The following is an 18,573-nucleotide window of genomic DNA, read 5'->3' on the forward strand; positions in this document are numbered from 1 at the left end:
CCATCTTCCAACTCCACAAGAAAATCCCTAGCTGTGGATCACAACCACTGCTGTCGATCATTAAACAGTTACACTGGCTCAGAAGTCTGTCTGAAATGTATTTAATGAGGTGCCTTCATGTGCAAACGCTGCCTGCAAAGTCACTGCCTGATCAGCGAGGCAACAAGTCACTTATCTTCCCTTAATGGAAGTTCTGAAGTGTGAAACATAAATTGTGAGTCTACTGACTATATAGAATGACACATGATACGTGTTTTTTTTTTTTAAATACAAACATTATTTAATTATTTCAGCATGAACATTAATGAAGATAAGCTAAAATGTATATTTTATTTATGGCTGAAATGTTGCACGTACATGTAACAATAAGCAAAGTATTCATAATATTGTACTTTAAATAAAATTTTGTTTTTAAATGTCAGAAAGATATCAGTTCTGTTTTTGTTCATAACTATCTGTAGTGATGTTATTCAATGAGGACGTTGTAATGTCGCTGGAAATAGAGTCATCAGTGTCCCAATGTGTAGTGAGCCAAGGTCCTTACTGTCCTTCCCAGTGCCCAAATTCATGTACGTGATATAGTGTTTTTTCACCAAACCCTATCATATACCCCCAGAACACTTGGTATATACGACACATGTCGCATGGGATCATTCTGTGATACTGCATCTTTTTTAAAACCTTGATGCTGGTCGCTATTCACTGCTATTTGAAATTTCTCCATTTATGGTTTGAAAAAGAAAGAACATGCTGCATTAGAACAACACAAGGCTGAGTAAATGATGACTTAATTTTCATTTTATGGAAATTTTATTTTAAAGAAATTAAATATTTGTATTATTGCAAAATGTTTTCCAGACTTCTTTGCAGCTTTAATCAATATGACCCCAGGAATAATATGATTTATTATGTTATTTCTTAAAATTTCACATCAGAATTTAAGCCAAAAAAAATCACATCAGAACACCAAATATAGTACAAAAAAATACAAGCTATATATTCAGTACAGCATGTGTGATTGTAGAATCAGAAGAGCTGCTGGATTCAGTGCAGCAGGAAGAAGGAGAGCAGAGAACAGCAGAGGAACAGGAAGCTCTGGGTGACGCTCTGAGCACCGTTACACAGGTTCCCCTCACAGCATGAGGAGCTCTCAAAATTACTAACTGATGTGGCATCACAAATGGATTTAGAGGCGCAGCCTTTTAAAACCAATGACTGGCCTCCAAAATTCCCTGATGAAAAGAAAGAAAACAAAGGTTAATTCAGTCTAAGCTGGACATCGGTTATCTGTATCAAATGTTTAAAATGTTTAAACGTAAGAGAGTTAAAAAGATCATGACTTTAATCTTCTTCCTTTTTTCCAGATTCTCACCTGTTGCTTTAATGCAGCGATCTTCGGCCCCTGAACATTTCACTGTGTTTGAGCAGCTCTGTCCATCACAGGAGTAACATGTCTTTCCATTTGGGGCGTTAGAGGTATCTGCAGGAGAAAAAAAAAGTATTATTTTATTTTCTGTACAAAATATCTAGTGAAACAAGACTCCTTTAGCGGCTCCATTCAATCAGTTCACGACAGACAAGCTGCACCCTACTTCTATTTTCTGATTAAGTGTCATATGGAAGTAAAATGAGTGTTGACTTTACAGAAGTTATTTGTACATGATCATTGAAGCACAATACCTGGAGCATCTGCGACGTTACACTGGTCAGTGTTACAGCAGGAAGTAGACATCCTCATAATGCCGACGTTCATAGACCCACTTTGACAGACAGGTGCACAATCTTTTGTGTGCACTTTAGAAGTCATTTGACCTAAAGAACATGAATGATACATTAAAGACCAATTAAACTGCACAATATTTTAATGGAAATTGTATTTATTAATGTCAAATTTTGCTTTTTTCTAATACATAAAAAAAAAAAAAATAATTAATATCAGACATTAATGATGAATGCTTTGTATAGAATATAAAAGCAAGTAGCTGTTCTATCACAGCTCCAGTAAATAACAGCAGCATCTCCATTAGTCAAATATAACAGTAAAATTCAGTCATATTGGACTTACCAACTTGTGTCACTACTGTTGAACTCATGCACTGAGAAAATCCACTGGTACATGCTTTTACCGTTTGTCCTGAACAAGAACCCGTCACACTCATGCACTCATAACAGTTGAGAGAGTGTCCTTTAGTAATAAAAAGAGAGAAAGAGACATCAATTATCTGTATTTGTACCCAATAACATCACAAACACTATTTGTCTTTGTACCTGCAGTGAACAGAATGAAGAGAAGAAAAACTGTGATTTGCAGATCCATCTTTGATCAGGAGGAGAATGAAATAACGTGCCTGTTTCAGCGCCCATTTTATAGTTTTTTAAAAAGGGGAGGGTCTTCATGAGAAAATGTAAGTTTAACACGGCTAAACTTTTCTTGAAATAGAAACTTAAGCTTGCATCATTTACCTGCCAGATAAAGTAAGGTTGAAGAATTGCAGGAAATATATAGGTCCTAAACTAACCTTCTTAAATTTGATAATTCTGTAATCATTTACTCACACTCATGTCATTCAAAGCCTGTATCTTTTGTTCTACAAAAGAAAATTCTATTTAAGAAAAAGACTTTATTCAGTGATGAGGATGGGAAGTTATTGAGAAGTTTAAACAATAAAGTATTACAATTGATGCAATTCAGTAGTATATGACCAACACCTACACACTGGATGGAACATGTTACATCCTGTTTAAAAATTTACCCTTGGCTGTTTTTTCAAATGTACATGTATATTTTCAATAAAATATCCAAGGCTCCCAGTAATGAACTTTTACTAAAACTGTGTCAATACATTCCCCTGTTGTTAATTAGCATTATTATTTTTTTTAGATAAAATCAGATAAAAAAATGGGGTTTATACCTAAGCGCCAGTGGGTCAAATTTACCCCTATATAATTCCTTTATTTCCGCACTGTATTTGAGCAATGTGCAGCACTAGCGTAGCTACGGGTGGGCCTGTCAGATCCAGGGAAATATATATATTTTTAATAATACTATTTTCTAACGTTTAACAATTCTTCAATAATTATTTAAAATCTGATTTATTTTTTCACGCATTAGAACTCTATTAATATTAATAAAAATTTGCTAATTTGTCTCTTCAGTTACGTCACGCCAGTGGTAATGTTATGTTCTTCTTTGTGGGAATATCCGGATTTGATTCCAACTAGCAGTGCCTTTTTGTTATTAATATCTAAACTGCCATTTATGGCACATTTAAGAAAGAAACACGTCTTGACAAAGATGACAGGACGACATAACACTTTTGTTGCTTAAAAGTAAACAAACAGAATATGATGATATTAGCAACATCTTCATTTCAGGACCCACCCAACTCCGACTTGTATAGAACAGACATCAGCCATACAAGGTAAGCTATGGGTAGTCTAACCCGCCGGGGCATGTCTATGCAATATTTGCATATAATTCTGCAACCTAAGTGCTTTTGTGAAATGTACATAAGCCACATGTACTGTATTAGCAATGACAGGACTCAGAGATTGTGTTTTCTCTTTGTGATATAAGTTAGTTATTAGGACTCGGGTTGGATCCCTCTCCTGCTTTGTTTTATTTTCAGTTTTTTCACATTGCAGCTGCTCACACCTGATCGCACGGAGCTTAGTGCTTACAGATGAAGTAGGCTATTTCGTTTCTGCTACACTAGTAGCACTAGAGGAATACTTTTAGCTATGTTACTATGTTTCAATTGTTTTTTCTTCCAAATTAAGGGGTAATGCGAATTATTTCGGCCCACCCACACTATTAGAGGCCCACCCATCATTCACTTTCTGCCTACGCCACTGATGTGTAGGCTTAATGTAGAAAGTCACACAACGCACAATCAAATGAAAATGTTTTAGCCTATTTATAAATGTTCAAACTTTGGATTAATTATACATTTTTGTTTTGCAATTTTGGACCCACTTTATATTAGGTGGCCTTAACTACTACTATGTACTAACATTTTAATTAATCATTTGATACAATGCACTTATTGTGTACATATTGTACTTACATTTTTAAATATACCTGTATGTAATTACATCTGTAATTAATTTCTGTAGTTACATTTGTAGTTACACTGTTGACACTTCCCTTACACCTAACCCTACCCTTAAACTTACCCATACCACCACACCTGTCCCTAACTTTACCCGTATCCCACCTCAATATCAGCAAAGGTGTTTTGCAATACAATATAAACACAGTAAGTACATTGTAGTTAAGGCCACCTAATATAAAGTGGGGCCGCAATTTTTATCTTGTATTGTTTGCTACAGTGTTGCTATTTATTCAAGTCTGCCCGTTTCCTGAAAAACAATATTTCCGATCTATGATATAATGAATAAAAAAACATAATTAACCCAAGTTTATTGGTGTTGTTCTCTTATTCAAATGATAAATGATATAACTAAACAAATTAATTTGTTGTTGCATGTCATACATCGTATGTCATATTTTGTCATTCATCCTCAGTGGTGGTCTGAACATAGAGGCATAGGTATGCGGTTGCTTGGGGCCCCCTACCAGCGGTCATAGTAGAGGGCCCCCAACCAACCTCAAGAAAAAGAAAAAAAAGCCCCTTCATGAACGCTTCAAAAGCATGGTAAATTGTATTAATATTCTTGAGAAATACATTGAAACGTTGAAGTAGTAGTTAAAATGTCCAGTTCATGGTTATCTGTCCCTACACACATACACCCCCTACTTTCACAATGAAATGCACTTGTCCGTAACGGTGTGCGTTCCGAAAGATAAACACACAGTGACAGGAGGACTGAGAAGTACACAAACAGAGACAAAGCAAGACGAGTCTAAACGCGAAAATGAAACGGCACACCTTCGCCTCTGGCCGCCAATTTGCTAAATCCGCCACTGTAAATCCCTATGCAGTGCAAATTATTATTGCTCTTTATTGTCTATTTAGGGTATTTTAGTAATTTAAATAACATGGGTTATCTTAATATGTGATTAATGACATTTTATTATAATATTACACCATCCAAATATGTATTTATTTCGTTCTAATTCCCGTTGTCTTTGCAGGCTGATTTAGCCTATATTCTCCAGAAAGTGATTAGTGTAGCCTGCTTAAAATAGCATAAAACAACAGGACACAAATATAGTTGATGACTAAAAATAATCATTTCATGACTTTATACATTACTTTGTGAAGACAGTGGCATTTGTAGGCCTAATTCATAATTAACGATTAGACTTGAGACATTGTGAAAGACAAAATGTCTTTTCTGTATTGCCTGTGTCCTCTTTGCTCTGTGTAAGTAAATGGAGGTGTGGCGTGAGAACAGTGTCAATTCCGTAAGAGTTTTAAGCCCTAATTCACCCTTTACATGTACAAACATCACCACACACCCATTGAAATGTAAAGGTCACACGCCTTAGGGACATTCTCTCACATGTTTTAACTTTAACCCTTCCTCTGATCACTCCAAACATCGCAAAGAAAAAGAGAACATCTTCCTTTTCCCATTGACTCCTTTCTTTTCCCATTGAGCCAAAGAGAAGGCCCTAAGAAGAGAGAGTCAGAGAATAAAAGAGAGTCAGAGAATAAAAGAGAGCCAGAGAATAACGAGACAGAACAACAGTTACAATCTTCTTTTATCCTTTTCCCTGACCATGTGACCAAACCCAAACATGAGACATTCAAACTGACCAATCAGACCAAACTTCCCCCACTGTACTAAAGGTGTGACACACATTTGGCTTGCAGGTCTCCTTGTCTTTAGGAATTCCAAATGGCCATTCTGATAAGACAGATGGGGGTTGACAACAGTAAAGCAAATTTCTTTGTTCAATTTCAAATATCAAATATCTTTGATTATTTTCAATCCTACACGTGCTACATGGCTCCCCGTTTCTTTCTCCTATTCAACCTAGTTTTTGCTTTAGGTCTATTGCTCTCTTATCTTCCTCCTCTAGGCAAGTACCTCACCAAACAGATTAAATGTTGGAGGGAAATTTAATACTGGCAGACTTTAACAATTTTCAGAAAATATGTTCAGAATTCAGTTGAATAAATATTTGATAGTAAAAACCAGGGCTCTAAACCGGTTCAAGGAACGAAAACGAAAACCGGAAACGAACGAAATTTTATCAATAATAAAAATCAATTTGAATCGTTCTGAGCAGAAACGTTAATTTGAAATGACCATTAACCGGTTAATAGCGTTATTTTATCGTTCTCTTTAATATTTTAATTTGGCAGTGACAAATCATGAAATGAGAAGTACAGCATGTGACGTTGACTTATCAAGCGTGAGTGAAATGCCCGTGCACCAGTCATCTATGAATCTACCGTCAGTATAGAGCGCGCATTTTCATGCCTCAAGTACATTTCTTTCCCCGCTGAGGTCTACAATGAAAGCGCAGGTATTAGAGGACATTATTTTCGAACGTTTAAATAAGCAGTGCGGACTTTAAGCTCAAATAGACTGATTTAGGCTAGTTTGTGGATTTTGTTTAAGCCTGCCCAAGTAGGCTACTAGCATCTATCAAACATTTTTCCTATAGTCTTTCAGATTGCCAATACAGGACAGGTCAATGTTTTCTATATAGACGGCTGATGCTTCGTATTAAATGGTATGTTATATTGCATTAAATGATCAAGCTTTATTAGCTGACTGAGTTTGATTATGTGATGCAAGGACGTGTTGCGCAGTGTTTGCTTTGAAATTAGCAGTTGACCATGCATTAAAGAGCACCTATCATGGCATTTAAAATGTTCCAAATATTGTTTTAGAAGTCCCCAACAACAGTTTTGCATGCATGCAATGACAAAAAAGACTTTAGTTTTCTTATAATATGCATTTATGTTTTACCTGTTTTGACAGCGATTCTCAAATGATTCCTTTAGTGATTCTCTTTTCAAAACCCCGCCTTTATGTGACGCTAATCTGCGGTGATTGGTCCGATGACCTAGTCAGTTGTGATTGGTATAGTCTGTGCAGATATTTTCGGAAACGGAACGCCCATCAAAGTCTTATAGTGACAGTCATTTGTTAATATGTGTCAGGAGTTATGAATATGAAAACCGCGTCGGTACCGTTTGGTTGTAATATAAGCCTCAGCTGATCTCATTCATAAAAAAACTCCTCTATTCTCCTCACGAAGACTCGCGACAAATCAACATCCCTCAGGGCTTTTAGTTCAAACGTGTGCAGATGAGGAGACATATTGATAGATTCTCATATGTCTGTGTCAAATTTCTAAACAGAGGAGTATTTTTTATTCAATACTTCCTCAAAATGCGCAGATATAGCCTAATCATGAGCGATTGAGTCTCTTATGTGTTGTTTTCAATTCATACTGGCAGCCGGAGGGCGCTCTGTGCACATGTAGTCCATGTACAGACAGACGAAGAAGATACCATGTGCCATAATAGAAGTCCATAATAAAAGCTTCCTGAGATCGCGAAACATACATTTGACGACTAATAAACACTCAATCGCGACGATGTATGGTTTGTCTTCAAGCCACTTAGTCTTCAAATGCTCATCCTTGGGCAGATGAAAAAAGTTTGCTTTTGAGTCGCACTTCAGAACACAGCGTCTCGTCGCCATGATGTTTTCTAGTTTTCACTGGCGTCTTGGAGCGCAATAAGTGGGCGTATCGTATTCAAATAACTTGACAAGTTGACGTCATCTAGTCAGAGAAAAAGCTTCGGTCTTCTAACGATTCTTAAAAATGACTCAGAGTCGACTCTTACTTTTGAAAGAAAATAACTATATATACGGTGCACTGTCATATTTCAAACTATGCAGTATGTTTTTGTTCACTTAGATCTATGTTACACACTACATGAAAGGTAAATTTCTAAATTCCATGATAGGTGCTCTTTAAAAGAGCAATGGTTATCCAGTTTATTTATTCTTTATTCATGCAATTTTCAAAACAAGTTGTGTTGAAAAAAAGTTATGTACAAAGAATGTTATCACTCTTCTGAAAATAATTCGGCATAAGAGGGCCACTTTAGGTTGTCTAACGCTCCATTAAAACAGGTCCGCTGTTTATGCTTTGTAATTCTAATGCATGTATTTCTGGTTTTAAAAATGTTATGAATTAAATGTTCAAGTTTAATTACCATGCGTTATATTATTATTGAGTGAAAATAAGTCTATTTATACATAGAATTCATATAGCCCATGTGCATTTGTCACACTTCCATGTCTGAAAAGCAGAAGCAAGCTCAGAGTAAAAGAGGCTCTTCCGCTGCCTGTATCAGTGGCAATGCCCACAGCACGAAAGTATTGTATTGCCACGGGTAACAGGTGCCATTACGGACCACTCATGTTTGCATCAGTGGCATAACTTTAACCTAGAAATGATGGACCCCGGTGCACAAATAGGCTATCATTCTCCGCGTTCTTATTTTGCTTCTTATGTATTAAATATAGGCTACAGGCCATTAGTTTATGAAACCTTGATCAAAGTTATAATACAATTTATAGAAAACTAAATTCACTTGAAAGAAAGGATTTCTGCAAAACAACACTAAATAAAAAGCATGTCTGACCCCACTCCATGTCTCCAGACATATTGCGCGTCTTATAGCCTATCTTACTCATGCTGCTCACTTTTCATCATCAACATATGAAATTAAATATGAGAGCATTTTCTTGTGGTGCCCCCCTGAGCACATGTGGAAATGTGTTAGATAGTTAGGAGTTGAATCACTGGCTAGGAGAGCTTCCAAGGACATCGAGAGAACTGTTGAGTGACCCGAAACCCAGAAACCGGGCTGTGGATGATGCGAACCTGTGGATGAAATGCAACGCGTTTAATTACACGTTAAGCATTTTCCTCCCATAGAAAACCATTATAAGAAAACGCTTAACGTGGCTTAATGTAGGCTACTAAGACAGTGTTATTAAGAGACCAAACTCAGGAAACGTAACAAAAATACTGTTCGATTGAACTGCTTGTGCTTGGTTTTGTTACCACAGTTATCTGCGTTCTTCCTCAGCGATGAACTTCAACATTTGCGGCTATCTTTTCTTCAACTCCTCATGATCCATCTCGACGAGTGCAGGCAGATCGCGGTGCGCGCGGTTGTGATTCTCCTGGGAGCGGCCACAAATAAACTGATATGGATTTGAAATTATTTTATCAACTTGAAATACAGGCAAGGCATATTTTTGTATATGCATAGTTTTAGGAACACATCTACAATATACATGCATATATTTTTTTATATATAGGCCTATATTCGTTTGCACGTGACTGTTTAAAACCCGTGTTTAGACCCGTGTTCTCCCTTGTCCGACCCGACCCGCACCCATATTCGACACAGTAGGATGTTTTTCACCCGTTTCAGCAATATTCGTGGGTCACCCATGCAGGACTCTGCCAGGGACAAGATGACAGCGAGGATGACATGGGTAATGCAGCAGCAGATGAGAGGGACCTGTCTGGGAATTTTCTCGTAATAACGAGATCTTATGTCGTAAAAACGACATAATTTTCTCGTTAAAACAACATATCTTTCTCGTTAAAACGACATATTTTCTCCTAATAAGGACGTGTGTTGTACAGTGATGTCTACAAAATATGCCTGTATCCACATTAGAGAATTCATATAACCCATGTGCATTTGTCACACTTCCATGTCTGAAAAGCAGAAGCAAGCTCAGAGTAAAAGAGGCTCTTCCGCTGCCTGTATCAGTGGCAATGCCCACAGCACGAAAGTATTGTATTGCCACTGGTAACAGGTGCCATTACGGACCACTCATGTTTGCATCAGTGGCATAACTTTAACCTAGAAATGATGGACCCCGGTGCACAAATAGGCTATCATAACTATCTATAATAGGCCTACTGTAATATACTGTATGTTATACTGTATTACATATAGTCTAGAAATGTATTAAAAAGAAAGACGCTTTCAGCATTACTCAAAGGCCGGGGAAACACGCCAGTGGGTTCGTAATGCACGTCAGTTCATTCTCCGCGTTCTTATTTTGCTTCTTATGTATTAAATATAGGCTACAGGCCATTAGTTTATGAAACCTTGATCAAAATTATAATACAATTTATAGAAAACTAAATTCACTTGAAAGAAAGGATTTCTGCAAAACAACACTCAATAAAAAACATGTCTGACTCCATTCCATGTCTCCAAACATATTGCGTATCTTACTCATTCTGCTCACTTTTCATCATCAACATATGAAATTAAAACAATAATATAATAGGCTAATATTTAAACATAGCCTATAGCCTAACTATAAATCTAAATAGGCTACGTTTTGCATGTAGCCAACTGCACTCCAAACGCTTCAAAAATGTATTTTGTTTATTAAACGCAAAGTTTTTAATTTCAAATTTAATTTCTAAATTCAGTTCATATTTCCAACAAACGAAATTCCGAGCCAAAATAACGAAGTGATCCAAAAAAAACCCTGCAAAAATTATAAATATTAAAGAATTCTCTGGCGCTTTCGACGGCATGAGTAGCCTATAGTAACGCGGTATCCACTGGAGGCAAGTTGAAGGACCCATGTGCAGTACCTTATTCACAACAAAACATAAAACAAGGACTTGGCAAAAACAAACTATAACGAGCTTTAACTAACTCACCGACAGCGGGTTACAACATTCAATACTTGACAAAGACACATGGCAAACATGAGGGCTTAAATACACACAGACTAATGACAAGACAAGTGACACCTGTGAACAGTGATGAGACAATGAACCAATGACAGGACAAGACACAAGATCACATGAGGGCATGGGAATCACATGACAATGCAACACATGACAAAACCAGGAAACTGAAAGGACAAGACAAACTAGAAACATGACAGTAAAACATAAGAACATGATAACCTTAAAAACATGAACAGGGAACAATGAACATGAACCAACACCAAAACACCCTGTGACAGATATAAAACGCGTAATATGTCTGGAGACATGGAGTGGGGTCAGACGTGAATTTTATTGAGGGTTGTTTTGCAGAAATCATTTCTTTAAAGTGAATTTCGTTTTCTATAAATTGTATTTTAATTTTGATCAAGGTTTCATAAACCAATTGCCTGTATATTTAATACATAAGAAGCTAAATAAGAACACGGAGAATGGATTGACGTGCGTAACGTGGAGAGAGCATTTTCTTGTGGTAACCCCCTGAGCACATGTGCAAATGTGTTAGATAGTTAGGAGTTGAATCGCTGGCTAGGAGAGTTTCCAAGGACATCGAGAGAACTGTTGAGTGACCTGAAACCCAGAAACCGGGCTGTGGATGATGCAAACCTGAGACCAATCTGCCTACTGTGTGACGTAATCGATAAGGGGAACCCCAGAGTGCCTTCCCTGCGTAGGTGAGCTTGCTTACGTGTGACTGTGCCGACTGACACAAGGGGGGTAATGTGTTTTATGAGGTTGTGTTGTATTTTAATAATTAATAAACAAGTATTGTGTGGAAACTACCATCCTGGTGTAGTGTTCTCTACTCTCCTGGTTCCATCCAGCTGTTACAGTGGGTTAAAGCTACGCGCTAATCATGAGCAATCCATGGCACCTGCTACCCATGGCTGTTAAGAACTATAGGCTACATCACTAAATTACAACAATTTCGTGCTATGGGCACTGCCACTGATACAGGCAGCAGATGAGCCTATTTTACTGCTTTTCAAACAAGTGTGACAAAGGCATGGGCTAAATAAATTCTCTAATGTGGATACAGACATATATACACACATCACAACACATGCCCTTATTAGGAGAAAATATATGTCGTTTTAACAAGAAAAATATGTCGTTTTAACGACATAAGATCTCGTTATTACAAGAAAAGTATGTCGTTTTTACGACACAAGATCTCGTTATTACTAGAAAAGATGTCGTTTTAACGACATAAGATCTCGTTATTACGAGAAAATATGTTGTTAAAACGACATAAGATCTTGTTAGTACGACATAATTGAGTGGGAAAATGTTTTATTTGGCAGCAATGCTTCACCGTACTATTGCAAGTTACTGCATAATACATTTTTAAAAAGCAGAATAACAAAGCATTACAATACACATTTTTAGCTATGTTTTTTAAGTATGAACTATTCTGAAGGACAAAAACATGAACTTTAACTATTGGCTTTACATAATCAAGTCAGCTGTCACTTTACTTTTGCGTTAGACCCTGGTTAGGCTCGAGGCCCTGTGTGGTCGCACACTTGGCACAGCCCTTGCGACGGTACTGGGTGGATACCAGTGCCTGCAGCATCCTGTTGCAATCATGACACCATACCGCCAGCCTGTCGCAGGTAAGATGAACACACACACAGAAAACAGTAAATTGTTACTTTCATGACTTTGAAATACACCACACATTTTCTACATAATTTTTGATCAACATGCCAAGTTGAAGCCCGGTACAACAGGCATCATGCAAGGGCGAGGAGCATAATCGAGCACACCTTCGGCATGTTAAAGACGTGTTGGCGTGCCATTTTCTCGAGGGCTCTGGCGATAAGGCCTCTGTCCACCCTGAAGGTGATTGGTGCCTGTTGCATTCTCCACAACATTTGTGTGACAGCAGATGATCTCATGGAGGAGGAGGAGGAGGAAAGCCAGGGACCAAAGTCCTGCACGGGTCCGATTTTGTAAACCCGCACCCGCCCGTACCCGCAGTGCTTAAAACCGCATCCGACCGTTTTCCGACAACAGCACTAAAAAAAATCTGCACCCGACCCGACCCGCTTAAAATAGAACCGACACCCGACCCGCACCCGCAATAAAATCAGTTTAACATATTACATTATAGACACACTTACAAAAATGTTTATTGCCAGCATATAGAAGTTATTACATGACCATTAACACAAGGACAACTTCAGGACATTCTAAAATGCTTAACGTGGCTTAATGTAGGTAAGACAATGTTATTAAGAGACCAAACTCAGTAAACATAATACTAATAACGTATACTATGTACAAAAATACAGATGAGCCCAAAATTTGAATGCAACGCGTTTAATTACACGTTAAGCGTTTTCCTCCCATAGAAAACCATTATAAGAAAACGCTTAACGTGGCTTAATGTAGGCTACTAAGACAGTGTTATTAAGAGACCAAACTCAGGAAACGTAACAAAAATACTGTTCGATTGAACTGCTTGTGCTTGGTTTTGTTACCACAGTTATCTGCGTTCTTCCTCAGCGATGAACTTCCACATTTGCGGCTATCTTTTCTTCAACTCCTCATGATCCATCTCGACGAGTGCAGGCAGATCGCAGTGCGCGCGGTTGTGATTCTCCTGGGAGCGGCCACAAATAAACTGATATGGATTTGAAATTATTTTATCAACTTGAAATACAGGCAAGGCATATTTTTGTATATGCATAGTTTTAGGAACACATCTACAATATACATGCATATATTTTTTATATATAGGCCTATATTCGTTTGCACGTGACTGTTTAAAACCCGTGTTTAGACCCGTGTTCTCCCTTGTCCGACCCGACCCGCACCCATATCCGACACAGTAGGATGTTTTTCACCCGTTTCAGCAATATTCATGGGTCACCCATGCAGGACTCTGCCAGGGACAAGATGACAGCGAGGATGACATGGGTAATGCAGCAGCAGATGAGAGGGACCTGTCTGGAAACCGTCTCCGTGGACGACTTGCTGCTCAGCTTTCTTCTCCTGAAAAACTCCCTGCATGTCTGGGTGAACATGACTACATAGACAGAAAACCTCCAGATGTAGTCAAGTTCACTTACAGTGTGAACATAAACATCATTGTAACATAGTTAAAACATTACATCATATTGTATAGAAAGAAAAATATGACTAGATGTGACCATTATTAATTTATGATACTTTCATTATTAATAATTTTTTAATTTATGTTTGGTTTCAATCTGCAGGGTTGCCAGAAGACTAAAGAAATGTTAACAGAAAGATGGAAGAAAACTGTACATTTCTCGTCGATTTACACCCACTGCAACTTATACCAACGACGGAGATAAGCACAGTTACAATAGCAAAATATGTGGGAGAGCCTTGCTATAAGGTGACAATATTGTGTTGCAATAGGGAGCACTTCAAAGTCAATACTAAATCAAAACTAGTTAGCACAGTATTCGTAATAGAAAGGATTTAATGACAAAATCTGGTTATGGTTACACTTAAAATAGTTTCAAAATGGATGTATGAGATGATAAACTTATACCATTAATCATACAGAGCATGAATAAAATGTTACCTGAGAGAGAGAGCGAGAGAGAGCGAGAGAGAGAGAGCGAGAGAGAGCGAGAGAGAGAGAGAGCGAGAGAGAGAGCGAGAGAGAGAGAGAGAGAGAGAGAGAGAGCGAGAGCGAGAGAGCGAGAGAGCGAGAGCGAGAGAGAGAGAGAGAGCAAGAGCAAGAGAGGGAGAGATAGTCTTTCAAACTGACCAATCAGACCAAACTTCCCCCACTGTAAAGGTGTGGCACCCCATGTGGCCTACAGGCCTATCTTTTGTCTTCCAGATGGCCCTTCTGATAAGCAAATGTGTTGACAACAGTAAAGCAAATTTCTTTGTTGGATTTCAAATATCTTTGATTATTTTCAATTCCTTCAATTGTTTATAACGGCAAGACACTGGATTGAATATATTTTTTGGGTTTTGTTGTAAATGGGGAGCTCCTCTATCACTCCCCACTGCAGCAAAAATGACTGCCCACAGCTCCAGATTGTGTTCATGGTGTGTGTGTTCAATACTCACTGCTCTGTGTGCGCACTTGGATGGGTGAAATGCAGAGCACAAATTCTGAGTATGGGTCACTATACTTGGCTACACATCATGTCACTTTAAATACATATAATACACTGTTACTTTCAAGAAAGAATTGCCTGTGTTGATCATTTATTTAGAATTTATCCACAAGTTTTTCAAATAGAGAGAAATATCTCTCAGCTCTGGCCATTGCTGCTCTTTCTCTCTCCACTGCTCTTTCGAAAAGTCCAGAAGCGCCTGACTGTCTCTAGACCCTTTTTTAGGTTGCTGGCTGTTCCTGGCTTCTTCGGAAGGTGTAGAAGCCGGTGTGCTGACCGAGCCACCTGTAGTGGCATTCAGGTTTGCTGCAACAACCAGAGGCGGACTAATTGAGTGCTGTCCCTGGAGTGCAGCGTCCATTGCAGTGTACCACTGCCAGCCTCTACCCCTTTCCCTGTGGGTGGACTTCTAAACTGTTGCCGCTTTCGGTGGTGGACAGGGGTCAGCATGGGCACCCTGACTGGTCTGTGGCTATGCAGCCCCATACACAAAACATTGTCACAACGTTTCAAGATAACAAAGGAAGAACTTTCTCTCAGCCATATTAGAGAAATGCTATAATGACACCATTGAGGCCTGAGGTGCCATAAATGCTTCAATTGTCCCCCAATATTCAATGGTTGCCTGTAGCTGGTTGACTCTTGAGGGAACTTCTCTTGTACAAGTTTTAAGAATACCATTTTTGTCCTTTAGTGTGACATGTCCTATGGTGTGACACACAGCTTTGTTTTTATCTCAAAATATCTTAAAAGAACAGTTGAGTATTGCAGTAGGGGAAATATAATCATCACTCATCTTAAATGGTATAATTTTCAGCAGTTTTGAAAGGATGACAGCGAAGTTTGTCTCGTATTTACTGAAAATGTCCATCAAGTCCAACAAGTTATGGGTAAAATATATTTTATTCATAATTTAACATTAAATACATAGCATTATTTGAAAATAAGTGTCTAACAATAAAGATAAATCTCTCTCATGTTGTATGTTATTAAGAGGTTTTTGTCTTTGTATCAGTAGAAATCCGGTAGTATATTCAAATGATCGTACTTTCCCCCCTCATGTCCCCCTGAGATGAGAGAATTATGCAATTTATTTCTGGAAAAAAACTTTTTGGCAAGAGGCTATAGACTACAGCCAGTAGAAGGAGCTAGTTCGGCATGTTTTCAACCCACCCACAGGGGAGGGATCTCACTCTCAGAATGTAAATGCGCACGGCGGCTTCCGCTCGGCTCGGGCATTAATAACGGAGCGGTACGGAGCAAAGTGAGTCTTTCCACTTTTCAATGAATTCCTATGAAAGTTAAGCTTCCATAGACATGATCTGAAAATACGCCAGACTGGACACGCACCGTGAATGACTGCCACACTTACTTCAGCTCTGCTCAGCTCTTCTCTCGTGATGACTGAAATCTGACTCCTGCTGCGTCTGTGACGTGACTTTCGTTCGGCTCACTCACACTTTATTGAAAAGACACGTTCAGTTTTTAATTGTAGTGTCTGTTCTCTAACTGAATGAAATTATTTTATTACTATGAATATCAAAACGACGGTGGGGGCAGTGCCCTCAAAGGGCAGTGAAGCAAGTGCATTCTGGGAGTTGTTGTCTTTCATCCACATTTCATCCACAGCAAGTCTCGCATATATTAAACAAAGTTTACAAAAAGAGACTGTTTTGCCCACGTTTTTATTTTATTATCACTGTTGTAACGCATCACTGAGGAGCCAGCACGTGTATCCATCGACAGAAACATACATAAGAGGAACTGTCTGTTAGAATCTAATCTAATCGAATATTATAGATGCGTCATCAGATTTGAGATGAATTGCGATGCAAGTGCGTGCCAAACCGTGGGTGGAGAAACCGTGCGTGGGTGCGGTTCGATATTTAACAGAGAACCGTTCACCCTTATATTGCACAATTTGAATAGAAGACATGGAGACGTAATGTGCTACAACTCTGTCCCAATATGAAGGTCAGGCCTTCGAAGTGCACAAAGGCCGAACCGAGGGACATGGTTGGCAGGTCTGCACAACAAAAACCCTCCGATTGCTAGTCAAAAGTAAAAGAATCACAGCCAAAACAGGCCAAAACACGGGGGGCAGGTGGTAGAAATATTGCTAAAGTAAAGACAACTTAATCCCGCAGACTATAGGCTACAAACAACCCAAAGTATCAGTGTAAAAGTATCCCAATTCTAGACTTGGCAACTAGACTTTTTTTTAATGAGTTTTTATTGGATTTTGCTTCAAACCCTGCGACGATGGGAGACCAGACCATAACCAGGTACATAGCCCAGGGCTGCCAACTTTTGAGTTTAGCTTGGAGTGAGAATTATGGAAAAATGCGCCAAGGTTGTGTTTATTGTTTGAAATTTGTAATAAAATTGAGAGAATTTGAAAGCTGAGACTTTTTTCCATACCAAAGTAAACTGATCTGTATTGCCTGTGTCCTCTTTGCTCTGTGTAAAAAAATGGATGCATGGTGTGAGAACAGTGTCAATTCCGTAAGAGTTGGAAGCCTTAATTCACCCTTAACATGTACAAACATCACCCCACACACCCACTCAAATGTAAAGGTCACACGCCTTAGGGACATTCTCTCACATGTCTTACCTTTAACCCTTCCTCTGATAACTGCAAAACAGCATCGCAAAGAAAAAGAGAACATCTTCATTTTCCCTTTGACTCCTCCAGCCAGTCCTTTCCTCACAGTCCCCCGTGTCAGGACCCCGTCCGGGAGCAGTTTAGGATATACTAAACAAACATGCCCCATGGGTCCCGGTTTCTTTCTCCTCTTCAACCTCTATCAGATTCATCAGATCATTAACAGATTAAATGTTGGAGGGAAGTTTAAATGGATAGTTCACCCAAAAATGAAAATTAGATTTTCATCTGCTTACCCCCAGGGCATTCAAGATATAGGTCACATTGTTTCTTCAGTAGAACACAAATTAAGATTTTTAACTTCAACCGTTGCGGTCTGCCAGCCGTATAATGCATGTAATGGCAACATTTTAGAGTATGAGAGCTATGAGAGTAAAAAAACATACACATACGAATCCATATTCAACCCTGCTGCTCGTGACGACATATTGATCTCTTAAGACACAAAATGCTCGGTTTGTGCGAGAAACCAAACAGTATTTATATAATTTGTTTGACCTCGAATGCGATCTTTGTACAACAGCCTTGAACGCGGCATCACTTCCGATGAGTAAGGTCAAATGTACATGATATGGCTTATCTCAATCGGATACAAGCGGAGGATGTGGAGGGTACAGTTTGCACACACTTGATATATTTGTCCGAGAATAAGATTATATTTTAATACATGCATACAGTATAGGCGTGAGGTCCTTCAGAGTTTAGGGGTAGCTGTTAGAAACCACAGCCTCGTGTGGTTTACATCTGCCCGTGTCATGGCCTTATCCCTGATTAACACCTTTAACTCCAGCCAACCCTCTCACTCATGTCTGCAAATAGTTTAACTGTTAAACAGACTACCCTGCATTTGACCTCATCCTCTAAGCAAAAATACACTTCTAAAATTCAAAGAAACATAATAATTTCTTTATTAAAATATACCCACTTCTAAAATCTAAAGAGAAATAATAATCACATATTTTCTTTACGAGGCAAGTTTGGATCCAAACTTCTCTCGTTACTTAACCATTTCACAATATGAGCATTCAAAGTCACTATCAAACACAATCTGTTTAATATCATCCATCATATGTTTG

At 38.5% G+C, this 18,573-nt stretch overlaps 1 protein-coding gene across 1 annotated transcript; it reads right to left on the minus strand.

The window, feature by feature from the left end:
- Positions 1-265: 265 nt before the first annotated feature.
- LOC307137890 (urokinase plasminogen activator surface receptor-like) lies at positions 266-2,336 on the minus strand. The gene is made up of 5 exons (XM_079835898.1): positions 2,269-2,336; positions 2,066-2,185; positions 1,681-1,812; positions 1,373-1,480; positions 266-1,232 (listed from the first exon to the last, which is right to left on the minus strand). Exons 1-5 carry the CDS (start codon positions 2,315-2,317, stop codon positions 1,045-1,047), a joined length of 597 nt encoding a protein of 198 aa, XP_079692024.1. The 5' UTR covers positions 2,318-2,336; the 3' UTR covers positions 266-1,044.
- Between the last annotated feature and the right edge of the window lie 16,237 nt (positions 2,337-18,573).

Source organism: Gobio gobio (genome assembly GCF_949357685.1).
Source record: "Gobio gobio genome assembly, chromosome: 14".
Taxonomy (NCBI): domain Eukaryota; kingdom Metazoa; phylum Chordata; class Actinopteri; order Cypriniformes; family Gobionidae; genus Gobio; species Gobio gobio.